The sequence below is a fragment of the Chenopodium quinoa genome, unplaced genomic scaffold (assembly GCF_001683475.1).
Source record: "Chenopodium quinoa cultivar QQ74 unplaced genomic scaffold, ASM168347v1, whole genome shotgun sequence".
Taxonomy (NCBI): domain Eukaryota; kingdom Viridiplantae; phylum Streptophyta; class Magnoliopsida; order Caryophyllales; family Amaranthaceae; genus Chenopodium; species Chenopodium quinoa.
The window spans coordinates 168,939-182,717 of NW_018744718.1; the positions used below are offsets into that span (position 1 = coordinate 168,939).

Genomic DNA, 13,779 nt, shown 5'->3' on the forward strand with positions numbered 1-13,779 from the left:
TTTTACGAAGGAAATACTCTCTCCGTTTTTTTTTTAAATGCATCACTTTGACTTTTATACTATTCACATACCATGTTTGACTTACTTTTTTTGTTATTTATAAAATAAATGAATGTTATTATATAATTATATCATTAGATTCGTCACAATGTCTACATTTATAATATATTTTTGTTACGAGTACAATTTTTACTAATAAGCAATTAAAGATATTAGTGGCCAAAGTTATGTCTTGGCAAATGTACCGGTCAAACTGATATATTTAAAAATAACAGAGAAAGTATAATACTTGTAGTTTTTGACAAACACTACTCTAAGGGGGTATTTGGTTAGGTCATTTGGAATGAATTGGAATGCAGTATAATTCATTCTAATATTTGGTTGAGCATTTTTACTATGGAGTCTCTTACTAATGGTATCTAACTCCATTCCAACCCCCTACAATCTCATGCTCACCTTCCCCGCCTAAGATTCTAAATTCATTCCTCCCTGAATCCATTCCTCCCTAAATACAAATCCTAACTACACTTTCTTAGTTGAGAAACAATACAGTATTTCAATATTGTGCAACGATTATCAGTCTAATCATAGTGACGCTAATGTTACACACAAGTGCGTGTTGTAAAAATTAAAATTAGGTTAATAAAACAATTCCAAGTTTTAAAACACATTACAATTGACAAGAAAAAAGTTGAGCCTCGTTCTTCCCTTCTTCATACTTAACTAATATATGCGACAAAGACCAACAAATGAAGGGAAAGAAGAGCTAAAGTGAGAAAACCTAAGACATGAAAAACAAGCCAAACACGTGGTTGATTTTGTACTCGGATTTTCATAAGGCTAAGACTCTGCCAAATTCACTAGAAACGAAAGCAAAATATAATCCTGTATGGGTTGTAAGCCGCTGTATCATTCAAGAGTGCAATCTGAAAATTGACGTCTGGCAATACAGATATGTATAAACTATGATTTGAAAGGCTTGCTACATTTCCAAATATTCAAGATCTTTAGTAGACAAAAAGATTTCTCAGCATGTCGCCATGTATAGTACAATTAAATCCGCTAACTAACTGCTACTTATCACCTACTATCAAGTCTGACAATGCCTTCCGCTGTGTGAATGTTTGGGGCTGAATGAGCAACCATAGTTGTACCCCAGGGAGTTTCTAATCTCCCAACCTTAAAACTAATAGCCATAGCAATGGCACTCCAAAAAATGCAGAAAATATTGTCAGAGACGCTGCAGTTTCTTCATGAGCAACACTCTGCCAAATTGACATCCATCAGAAGATTTGATGAGCCTTCCCGTAGTACCTATTAATGAAATTAGCCTGCACGGAGATATGAAATTAGAATGGCAGTCTATATCAACAGCAAAAATGAGAATTATAATAATAATCATTATAAGGAACAACCAGGATGCCAATGAATAGATGAGATTGGAATCAATAGTAAAATTGGCAATAGATGAAGGGACCACAATATAGTAATCAACAATTCCAAAAACAATTTCCCTGATGATCTTGTCAGGAATTTTGAAAAGTCAAGTGTAGTCAAGCTGAACAGGAAATAAGCACTTGATATTTGGCAATCATAGAAATCACCCTACAAACGAAACAGTTCAATAATCGCATATATCTACTGACTTGAATAAATTTTCATAAATCGTTAATTTTAAGCAATATAGCACAAATCCATGGAACAATTCAAATGAAAACGTAAACAAATAAAGTATAAAAAGAGTAATAACAACCATGATTACTCTTCAATATTAGAATATAGTAGAAAATTCATTACGCAAAAAAATGTGTCACGGCCTTTAACCATTTACTCCTATATTTTCTCTGTATGACTATTTTCTTATCACCATAAAATATAAGTTATGATAAGAGATACAAAGTGAATTCAAAAATAAATATAAATTCAGATCAGTAAATCTTTACAAGGTCAAATAAGAAAAAAGAATAAAGCCCAACCTCATGCTGTGTCACAACCTTTAATCATTTACTCCTATATATATTCTCTGTAATAGGCTACTACCTACATTCCTCTATCAATTATCCAGATATACATACACTTCCACCTAGTAAATCTTTTAATTGGATGCACCACCTACTAGCAGTGGCGGATCCAGGATTTGAGTAATAGGTTGTCCCATCATCGTCTATTGACCGTATATAATATTAAAAAATAGTCAAAGCTTGTATGATTAGCAAAAAAAATACATAAAAAAAGCAGGTTACTTGACACGTGTCTGCATGTGAATGGTCTATTTTTTTCTAAAAAAAATTAATTAAACAATTCCCCACCCAGCCCAACAGCCACTTCCCAGCCCAGCCCCAACAACCACCCCCTCCTCCTACACCACCACCAAAACCACCCTCCTGCATGTGAATGGCCAGCAAGAAACCCTTGAAGAGCACTAGCCCTTGAGTATATCGAACTAGGATCTCCTTTCCAGATAATTTTAACCATAGCTAACTATGTCAAGTGCCGCACCGGCCTCCGCCCACCCAAAACCAGCAGCGAAAACAATGCATCTTCACATTTTCTTTGCCATAACATAAATACATAATAGGTTCCTAATTCAATCCATATCAAGCCCATTCATAATTTAAGCAAGAATTCCCAATCAAAACTTAATAATTCTCTAAAACAATCCAAATGCCAGTATAATTTGCAACTAGAATTCTCAAAATTCAACTTAAACAACCTAAAAATAATTAAATTGATTGCAATACAAACTTAAACATGCTGAAATTCCATGATTTTGAACAATTAGCAGCAACATAGATCTAATCAAGTAGAAAAAAGATAAAAAGGAGAAAAAAATTAAGAAATGGAACCTTAGGTTCGTCATTAATGGCGGAAATGAGATCGGAGAGAAGATCAAAACAGAGAAGAAGATCGGGAAATTTGTGAGCAGCAGAAGCGACAATGGATTGTAATTGAGCAACATACATCAAAGTATTAATTTTCCACAAAGTATGAGCCACAGATTGACATTGACGGACGAACCATATATTGGCGACGGTGAGAAAATGGAGTGACGGAGTACGGAGCTTAAACTGGCCGGTGAACGGTGGCGGGGCTACGGGCCTGCGGGTGGGGTCTGGGGATTTCGATTTAGGGGAGTTAGAGACTTAGGGTTTTACAATTTGGGGGAAATGTTCTGAATCCCAAGTTTTAATTTCTAAATGTTGAAAATTGGGTGTGAGGTTATAAAGCAAAAAAAAGAAAAAAAATGTCAGTAATGGGGTTTGAACCCACATCTCGCGTGTGATGGGTGGTAAAAAAACCACTAGGCTGCAAGCTGAACTTCTTGACATTTAGTGTTTAATTTTTTTATAAAATAATAGGTTGTCCTGTGACACACTATGACTACACGTGGGTCCGCCCCTGCCTACTAGGAAAGTAGGTAGGGAACCCAGCCTCTCCCAGCATGAATGAGAATTGAGCCCAAACGTAGAGGTAAGACCAGAGAGATATCATGGTCAACTTTGATAAGCACTATATTTCATTACTTGTTTTAAATGGCGGCATGCACTATCTCGTCATACAGAGCAAAGAATAACATATACCACAAGACAAAGAGGCTAAACAGAAACCTGCTTGACCTTTTTTTCAAATTTTTTGCATAATAGTAGGCCACTGCAAGACATATTCACAGATAATATGTAACACCAACAACTTGGTGAAATACTTAGTAATAATAAACAGGGCACCTGCACTGCCCTACCAGGGCTACCACTAAAGCAATGCCCATTTTGGCCATTAACCAACAAAAGGAGTGTGGCTCCCTACTAACAAAGAGTTATTTATCTAAGGATATCTAACTATATCAGACAGGCACATCAAACAACAGCAAAAGGTGATCAGAACTCTACCTTCACACCTGATACATCAGGAGTATCTGGTGTAGCCACAGGATAGAATTTGTAGAATCTCATATTTTCAAATGCAGCTTTTGTTTCCTCACTCATCTCCTCCAATGCTTTCCTACGAGCTTCCCTAGCCTGCAAATAATGATATAACATATTAAATGACGATAATTTATAATTACAACACACTCCCAAAGCCCAAGTCTTGTCTATAATGTACCTCCCGATTTTCCTTTTTAGCTTCCCGTACTTTCTCTCTAAGAAAGTCCTGAGGCAATAACAGATAATTTCCTCACGTTAGGTTTAGATAAGTAAAAGAAAATTTGAAATATCACATAGCTCAAAGCAAAACCTTGAATCTATCCTTTTCCTCTGAAGGAAGTTCCTCTTCTTCTACAAGTTTATCAGTGTATTCCTGAAATTGAAGGAGCAAAGCATAAGGACCAAGTGGGATGGAGCAAGAGAGGCAACCTCTGCCTTTCAAAGATGCCAGAAGAAAAAGACAAAGAAGACCACAATGAATGGTGGACAGGAGCAGCAGCCACAATTCTTAGTGGACACCAACTAGAATCCTTATGGGTAGTTGTCAACGCAGACAAACTTTGTATATAAATGCCAAAACGAGAAAGTAGCATGAAAGGGCAGTCAGTTATTTGTATTTTCTGCTTACGCATTTGAGTGTTGTAGCCTAAAGCTACTAGTTGGAGAATGGTAGCCTCAGGCTACTATCCTTGTAATTAAATTTCAGCAATTAATGCCAAGAATCAACCTTCTCCTATTTTTTTAGTTACTGTTCACATACTGTAATTTGAGAGTTTATAGAAGTCCGTTACACCAAGATAGTCAAAAAATAAATAAATAAATGATAAATACAGAATTCACAACAAACTCTCAGCATGTTACTCTCTTATTATGTGGTCATATCTGATGTAGCAAAATCTTGACAATAGAATTGCTTGGTTATAACAGAATGAAAATGACTTCATATACAGAGGCAATAGGTAACAGACATCATACCTCGACTTCATCAAATTCCCAATCAAATTCAATCATTACCTGCAACAGGTAACAAATACAAGTTAGTAAAAAAATCATTGGTATTCAATCATATTACATAGAATGTCACCATCTATAAATTAAGATATTTGTCATCATCAAAGGACATCAAATTAAACATAAAGACTAAAACGTATGTTTCTGTGTACTGCCAAAAAAACTGAGTATATTTGAACAAGTTTGGCAACACATTCAACAATCAAATTACAGCAAAATCTAAAAACTAAAACATTTGTTGCTGTGTTATACCAATTTTTTAAAAAATAGATATAAATATATAAAAATACACAGGTAGATGTGAACAAATTTAGCTTAATTGGTGAGCCAGCACCTTCAATAACCAAATTGCACCAATTCCACCAATTTTGAAATTAAAGAAGAAAGAAATTGCAGCACTAGGTTGAGTTCATAGTTGCGCGGAATACAAAGGGATTTAATAGTTCAATTAACCTACACAGCATCCATGCCATAACACCTCTTTATATCTTAACACATCCCCCCCCCAAAAAAAAAAAAAAAATAAATAAATAAAATAAAATAAAAATTGATGTCTACCCCCACTCTAATCCCAAACTCAACAATTACCATCCCTCTGTTTATCTTAATATCCCATTTCCTCATCCTCATCTACCTCTTTTACGTCACCTCTCTCTACTCCTCTACTCACAGATCTTTCTGCCTAAAGTTTCATTTATCCCACTTACAAATATGATAGTAGCTCTCCAACTTTTCATTACAAAAAACATGCAAGTCAAATCCTTCTGTGGAAAAAGAAGTTACTTTCCAGATTATCTTAGGGTTTTTTCATAATTACCCTGAGAAAATACGAAAGTTGTTCAATAAAACCATCAAACTTTTAGATCACTAAATCTTACCGGCTTTAGATCCATATCAAATAAACATGTGACAACAGTATTCTGTTCAAGCTCGTCTTCTTTCATGGGCTGGTAGATATCTGCCAAAAAGTTAGGCATTAGCATAATTTTGTTACAAAATAATATAATGGCCACATGGCATGGTAGAACAAAGAATCGAATAGTTGTATCAAGCTATCAGAGTTTCCCTATGCTGATATTATGGTACGTGCAGCCAAACACAGCCAACAGCTACTATGTCTCTTAACATACTAATGTGCAAGGGGAGAGATTATAATATGAAATCGAGCAACAAATTTTAGCTTAGACTGAATTTTAACATAAAAGGTTATATACCCTTTCCCATAAACATGGATATGAAGTCAACCATCCATATATTTGAGTCAGGTTTTCTATTTTCACTGGAGCTCTATAAGCCATTACATTAGAAACTGGACAGCAAACAAATTGTGTTGGAAACTCACAAGGTAAACAATACTCATATGCCTTGACACGATCTTCCTTCAAATGCCTTAACGCAGACCTGCAGATATCAAACAAATTATAAATGAGAACGCCTCAACAGCTCGGCTTAAAAGCATAAGAGTTCCACATAGCTACCAACTATAGATACTAATAGAAACCAAAACAGGGTTATCAAAATGAAATAAATATTAGACAGGATAGCAACTCTATGATAAAGAATAAATTTAAAGAGTAAAGAGATTAAGAATAGAATTAAATAAAATTTGTGAAGCTCCAAATTTGAATGCACATCCATAGAGTAAAGAGTAAAACTTAATGCGCCCGAACAAGTGCCATTATAAACTCATCTTCTTTGTTCATTGAACAAGACAACTTGACAACTTCTTTACCCTCCCAATAACCTTATAATCACAATCCTACTACATCCGATCAACAATGGTAACTTGTCAGCTATTACAAGGAGTTTGTTTACACTAATTCATTATCCTACTTCTTATGATTATCAAAACAATACTACACGAAGCTACAAAACTCCACCGGTTCATATAAATAGAGGGGGAATTTTATTTTATTTATTTGTTTTTTCTTTTTTGAAACACCAAGACAGGTTCAGATGGAACAAATTGGTCACTCACCATGACAACACAGCAACAATGAGCAAACTACATTGGTATTCAGATCCACATACAGGTGAGTCAAGCACTACTTCTCCAGCACAAGCAAATGAAAATCAACGTAGCCAGGCTGTGACATGGTTTCAGACTAGTTGTGCCCAAATTATTATTAAAAAGAAAAAAAAAAAAAGGAAATTAGCGTAAATTAGTCAGGAGTCTCAGGACAGACAAGAACGATTGCATGTTTCGTGAACTCTATCTGGACCATACGACAGACAAAGTAGCTGAAAGACTCAATTAAGAAATTTGCAAACACTTCATAGACTAGAACACTAGAAGAAACCATTTAAAGAGCTAAATGACCAAAACTGAAACATACTTTCTCTGAGTGCATCTCAAGATAAAGATCTCAGATTTCAACCTTTCTGCCATAATATCCCTGAAAATTAAGACACCATACTATTAGCCATCAGCTATTGAAACACAATGGATAAGCCAAAAGGAAAAATATACACAAACAAAGGGAAGCTCTCAAAATTAGGTACCTATTCGCTAATGGAACATATGGTACCCAGTCCATCTTCATGCGCTTCATGGGAACAATTTCTTCAGCCTCCCTTTGAACTGAGTTGATGCCGATCTTATCCGAAGGGGGAAATTGCGACACAATCTAATTACAAAGAACAATATCAGTTAATAAACAAGGTAAAGACAAACCAATACAGCAACTAGAAAAAAATATGACAAAAAAGGTTTAATTTCTTTCTTTACTTGCTCCATTTCCTTTCTAAGAAACTGTCTCTGCATTTTCCCTGCATTTTCTTTCTAAGAAATTGTCTCTGCATTTTCTCATGTGCAAATGGCAATTGGGCAAATAAAAAGGATGGAGGGAATACAAAGAAACTGGAAGCAAGGAACAACTTCAATTTTAAACAAAGGCCTTTAAAACTAAAATTGGTATGGCTATACGACAATGAAGCTAAAATGCAGATTGAAAGCATTTTTTGCTCAAATATATACATGTAAAAAATATATAAGCTAAAATGAAGGTTGGAAGACATGCAAAGCTTGGAAAAATAAGTATATTATCTGGATCAACTAACATGAGAATCCTACATTGTGACATGAAGCTGGAAATTTGATGAAAGTAATTTATCTTCCATTCTTCCAACACTCAATTTTAGTTTTAGCCTTTCGGATGCTTAATAATGGAAATAGGCAGAATGTTTCATGCACACTTTTTATATCATAAATTCTGTTGAAAAGTGAAAGGTTCAACCTTTCTGCTTTGTAGAGTAAGCCTGATGCAGATACAACTTAAGATTGAGACGAGATGATGAATTCACCACCCTTTACACCTAATAGTTGTATAAGGTACTGCCCCAAATATTCTTTCAAACTTAGTAGTGGAAAGTCCCAGACTCCCAGAGAATGAAGTACAGTTCGGAACACTTATCATAGCAATATTTAGCCCTAAACAGGTTTGGAATTCATGAAAGCATGCCTTTTGTAAGGCAAATCTGAGTAACTTCTTTCAACCAGAAGCCATAACATATAGCTATTTGCAACCAAAATAACCATGCTTAATGTCTATTTATTAAGAAAAATAACTTACCGCTACCACAACAGGAACCTGAGTTATTTTCATCTCATTATCGAGAGGAACCATTTGAGCTGCATAAATGAAAAAACAAATAACGGGTGAAAAACTCAACCAAATATTCTCAAAAAGCTAAAGCAAATGAGCTTTCAATTCATAACATTGATGATGGAACCAAAAGTATAACATCAACATCACTTAATCAAGAACAGTTAAAAGGCAAGAAAAAAACATACGTTCAGTGCAACCAAAGAGATAGACTCTCTTTCCATGCAGCACTCCTCCCTCTTCAAATGCATTCTGACAAACATATTAACATTTAATTAGTTAAAATTAGCAATGCCTAGTCAAGAACACAATAACACCAAAAACATTGCAAAAAAGAGTACCAAACTAGTTTTTCCTTTGCAACATACCTCCAAATTTGTAAAGTTCCAGTTATACTGGTAAACCAAGTGCATTTGATCCCACTGGAAATAAAAGAAAACTTATCAATATGGCCTATTATCGTAAACTAATTACCAAAAAAAATGAAGCAAAAGCAAATTAAACAGAATAAATCTGGGTCATACCTCTGTACCAACAGGGAATACTTCTTTCCACAGATCTTCCTGGAAAAGAAACAAAAAAATCAATTGTAATTTGGGCATTTGGGTTACATCATTCATAGTACAACACAAAAACATACTTCCACATCTAGCTGTTTTCTTATTAGGTGGTGAATGTATGTGTGGGACTAATTGCAAGGTATCCTGTTATTTGCTAAGCACATAGACCCATGAAATCATTGCCAACATAGCATGGTTGCTTTCTTTTTCACCTGTGCATATTCCTCAGTCATTTGATTGTGCCACGCCTTTCCAGGAGAAAGAATAGTGGGGTTGTTTTGGGCCCAAGGTAACAACTTGTTTCCTTCTCTAGTCTAATGTTAATCAGCTTTATTTTATTGATCACTATAAATTTATTACAAATTATGACTACACAGTATGATTAATGAAACTGCTCAAGACATGTCGATTATTGTTATCGTAAAACCCATACACAGAGTACTAATGGGGCATTGTTTGTCCATGCTTTAGTAATGAGAGTTTAGTAGCAACAAAGAAACTGTGAAGATTAACTTGCGAGTTAGTGAGAACCCCATGAAGTGTTTCAAGTAATAAAACTTCTCTCAAAAGCACTCGTAGTAATTTATAATTAGCTCTCTTCCAACATATGTAAATATGGAATGTTTTCAAATTTGGAATTTTCCAAAACAAAAAAGTTGCTGATTTATTATGAAATTCTCTTCTAAGAGCCGTCGGAATTAAACAAGACAAACATACAAATCCAGATCAAATTCAAGGCATAATGCCAAATGCCAAAACACAAAACTACAGGTAAAGGGATAAAAAAGAATTCGGCTTTTTTTGTATGTGAAGGAAACTGATGCAATTCAATAAACAGGTAATATGTTTATGTAAATTTTAATATCTCTTACAAAAAACACAAATCAGACGGAAATTCATGATGCAATTCAAAATCTCAGAACAAAACTAAAAACCCTAAAAAACAATCACACCACAAACCATCTCACAACATGAAAACAATCTACAGCAAACTCAAAACCCCATCAAAAAAAAACCTAAATTTCACAATGCAGTACAAAATTAAACCAAAATTAATTCAAATTAAACAACAAAACACATCAAATAAACCTAAATTTCACAATGCAGTACAAAACTAATTCAATCAAACAACAAATACACATCAAACAAAAAAAAAAGATGATAATCAAACCAAAAATTACCAAATTACGCTGATCTTCAAAGTACTCAGGTTCAACATCAGGCTTAGTACGCTTCCTAGGTTTTCGCACAACTTTTTTCGGCTCTTCTTTCTGCTTATTCACAACTTCATCTTCCTGAAACACCGCAATTTCGGCATCTTCATGCTTCTTCTCTTCTTCGGCAATTTTAGCCTTTTTAGAAGCAGCACCTTTTCTCTGAGCAAGCTTCCTTTTCGCCATTGATGAGCAAACCAAAGAAGCTTCGAGAAAAATCTAGAGAGAGATTAGATTGCGTGAAGAGAGATAGGGTTCGAGAGAAAAGTAGTCGGCGGTGAAGAGAGAGAAAGAGGGGAAGAAGATGAATATATATATGGGCGCGAGGAAGGTTGGATAACTGCGTTAATATCAAGTTGAAATTGAAAGAATTGCAGTACTTTCAGATTTGGGTATTTCAAACTCAAAAAAATGGCGTAATAACAACGGTGGTTTTTCTTTTTTCTTTTTCTTCTTTTTTTTTTTTTTTAGGGTGGTGTTATTACGCTATCCAAAAATTTATGTAGGGTAATTTTATGACAATTAACTACTACTCGTAATCAAAAAATATGTTAACTATTTCCTTTTAAAAATAAAAAAGAAAAGTTTCTATTTTAATGGCTTGGCAAATTTATTGTTATAGACATGGTTGATTTGATTTAAAATTTCAACTCCAACTTATGATTGGAAATTTACAATTTTATTTTTGTTTTTTTGTTTTTTGAATTACTGAGTACTCGTAATAATTTGTTCAATATTGGATAAGAGTATTCAGGTATTAGAAATTGAAGGTAATAATCTGATTGCTATTGAATATGTCAATGGTGTTAATGGTAGTGTTTTGTGGAAGGAGCATTGTGTCTTTCTTATCTAGATTTGACTTTCATGTGGTTGCCAACTTGCCATGCCATGTGAAAAATAAATAAAAGGATTAGGATTGATGATTCGGTTATGGTTTAATAACTGAATGGTGTTACTAAGGGTGTGTGTTCGACAAAATATAAATGTAATGGTTGCTGTTAACTGTGATAGTAATTGTTCACTGTGCAATTAATTGTTAGGTGTTGATTGTGAAATTAAAGTAGATAATCAAGGGATGATCCACGGCAAAATAGTTGTTGACTACCTGTTACATATAAAAATTATATTTTTTTCCCTAAAAGTATATATTAATTTATAAACAACTACTTTCATTCTTCAAAACCAATAATTTAAACTTTTAATAAAAGCTACCCATGGCATTATTAGCTACTCTGTGCCTCACTGTATTGCCAAACGCTTAAAGTTTTTATAAATTATATAGTGATTTAAACTGTCAAGCCACTAAAAACTAGTGTTGAACACGTCTTAAGTGCCGCCTCAAAATATCAAATATCATCGAAATAATAGATAGTTTTTCCCAAGTCCACACTATTCCTCGCCCCTCGATGTATAAAGAACAAATCAAGGATGACTAAAAATTTCCAGCAAATAAAAGCTATCGACAACCTATCAAATTTTAGGATCGATGTTAGATAGTTAATTAGCGATTTGGGAAACATGTGATCGAGAAGAAATATCTAAAGGATTGATCTTATCAATTAAAAGAATTGTTTATCTTAACAATAATCATCACAAATTTAGTAACTTTTAGTAGTCGTCGCAAGACCCAAAATCGCATATCACAATTCACTTTATCACCTAACATTGTAGGTTGTAGCCATCAAATAAAAAATTCCACAGATAACTAAAATAAAAACATGCGCGTTAAATAAGGACGATGTTTGTGAAATATATCACAACATTTTGAAAAGATCTTTTTTATGTTGTGTTTAACCTAAACTAACAAGATTAATTATAAAGGTTAAGATATTTTGAGGAATGTTTAATCAAAGATGTGGAGCAACTGAGCAAGATGGACATGTCTCATCTGAAATTTCCATTGCGTGGGTGACAAGTTGGTTATGAAAGAGGAAGCTAGTTCCATATGCATCTACACATTATTGAAAAGTCAATTTCATTATCAATAACGAAACTCATTGCTTAGGTCTTACTGACCATGCGCCATAATTATGCTCATACGTACATGTGAGTTAATCAAATGTCTCCTTGTTAAAATTCCAAGAGAAACTAAGAGCTAAGGTATAAAAATTGTAAATAAACCATTGTTTTTTTTGGAGAATTCATGATTTGTTATTTTTTCCATATATTCACGGCAAAATTTCTTTCCACTAACCTTGATAGTTTAATTTGGAAAAATTTTGTGAAAACTTCAAATGGACAAGTCAATAAAAAGAAAGCAGAAGTTGGTTATTTTCATTTAAATCAAATTCATAGCAAGGTTGACAATTGAAGACGAGCGAATAACAATCAAACTCTAAACCTACATGATAATGAAATGAAAGTCAATAATGTTAATACTCTTAGAATAGACACTTTCAATATTCAAATATATCCAAAAGTAATGAACCCTATAAGAATTAGGAACTTGCCATTACTTTATTACTTAATAACGATGATGATTGAGTAGAAGGGGTTTAAACCTTTTTAAAAAAGGCAGATTATATTATTAGTTACTCCGTACCTTAAAGACAACCAAATTCATGTTGGTGGCCTTATATGTGCTATTCAACATATATGTTAACGATCATAAATGAATAAATTAGACTTCTCTCCTTTATACATCACTCGATACTTTATTCAAATAAGGAAATTTTATCTGATTCAACACACATCAAATCTAAAATATCACCTCCCAATTAACTCTAACAATAAAAAATTAATGTCTACACACGAGTTTGTGACAAAAAATACTCCATCTGCTCTATATATTTGTCCTATATGTATTTGCATAGTTTTTAATGCAATATTGTACAGGGTATTTAAAATATTTTACAGTCATTTTACCAAATGCCACTGAGTACTTACAAAATTCATCAAGTGCCATCGCGTTTTTCAAAATTCATCAAATGTCATTGAGGTTTAGTAAAATAACACCAAATGCTATTTCCGTTAGCTGTCCGTCAGTGTCCGTTAGTTGACCCCACCACTTGCCACGTGTCACTTTATGATTGGTCCGTTTTTTTAAAAAAAATAAACAAAAATTAAAAAAAAAAACCAACAATATTTAAAAAAAATTATAAAAAATTAATAAAAAAGAAAACCACCAAATCCCCACCCACCACCCCTTCTACCACCTTCACCGGCAGGCCGCCCACCCCACCCTAGACCCCTCCCTGCCGCCGGTGACCCTCACCGGCAGGCGTACCGGCGGCCTCGCCCCTTCCTCATTCCCTCTTCGTCATCTTTCCACCACCATTAAAACCCACGTTCAAGCTCGAAGGCAAGAACACAACATGCTCATTTCTTCACTATTTTCTACAAAATTATTATCAAAATGCTCACAATCAAGAATGCAATAACATGGGACAAACAATTTCATCAAACAAGCATCACACGAGAAAGCCCCAAATCGATTTTTCAAAGGGGGTTTTCGAATTTTTCACAA

At 34.1% G+C, this 13,779-nt stretch overlaps 1 protein-coding gene across 1 annotated transcript; it reads right to left on the minus strand.

Annotated features, from left to right (window-relative positions):
- Nucleotides 1-888: 888 nt before the first annotated feature.
- Nucleotides 889-11,019, minus strand: LOC110703189. Its single transcript, XM_021880937.1, has 14 exons — nt 10,281-11,019; nt 9,064-9,102; nt 8,908-8,961; nt 8,728-8,791; nt 8,507-8,565; nt 7,437-7,561; nt 7,271-7,330; nt 6,277-6,335; nt 5,813-5,892; nt 4,899-4,937; nt 4,234-4,296; nt 4,102-4,149; nt 3,888-4,016; nt 889-1,331 (listed from the first exon to the last, which is right to left on the minus strand). The coding sequence occupies exons 1-14, from the start codon at nt 10,497-10,499 to the stop codon at nt 1,284-1,286; spliced, it is 1,086 nt and encodes a 361-aa protein (XP_021736629.1). The 5' UTR covers nt 10,500-11,019; the 3' UTR covers nt 889-1,283.
- Nucleotides 11,020-13,779: the final 2,760 nt, after the last annotated feature.

What these genes read in the sequence shown, in the direction of transcription:
- LOC110703189 (XM_021880937.1), bottom strand. Translation starts at nt 10,499, where the DNA reads ATGGCGAAAAGGAAGCTTGCTCAGAGAAAAGGTGCTGCTTCTAAAAAG. An exon ending in GGAACTTTACAAATTTGGAG is followed by an intron (nt 8,792 to 8,907) that starts GTATGTTGCAAA and finishes TATGTTTGTCAG; the next exon opens with AATGCATTTGAAGAGGGAGG. An exon ending in ATATGAGTATTGTTTACCTT is followed by an intron (nt 5,893 to 6,276) that starts GTGAGTTTCCAA and finishes ACTTTTTGGCAG; the next exon opens with ATATCTACCAGCCCATGAAA.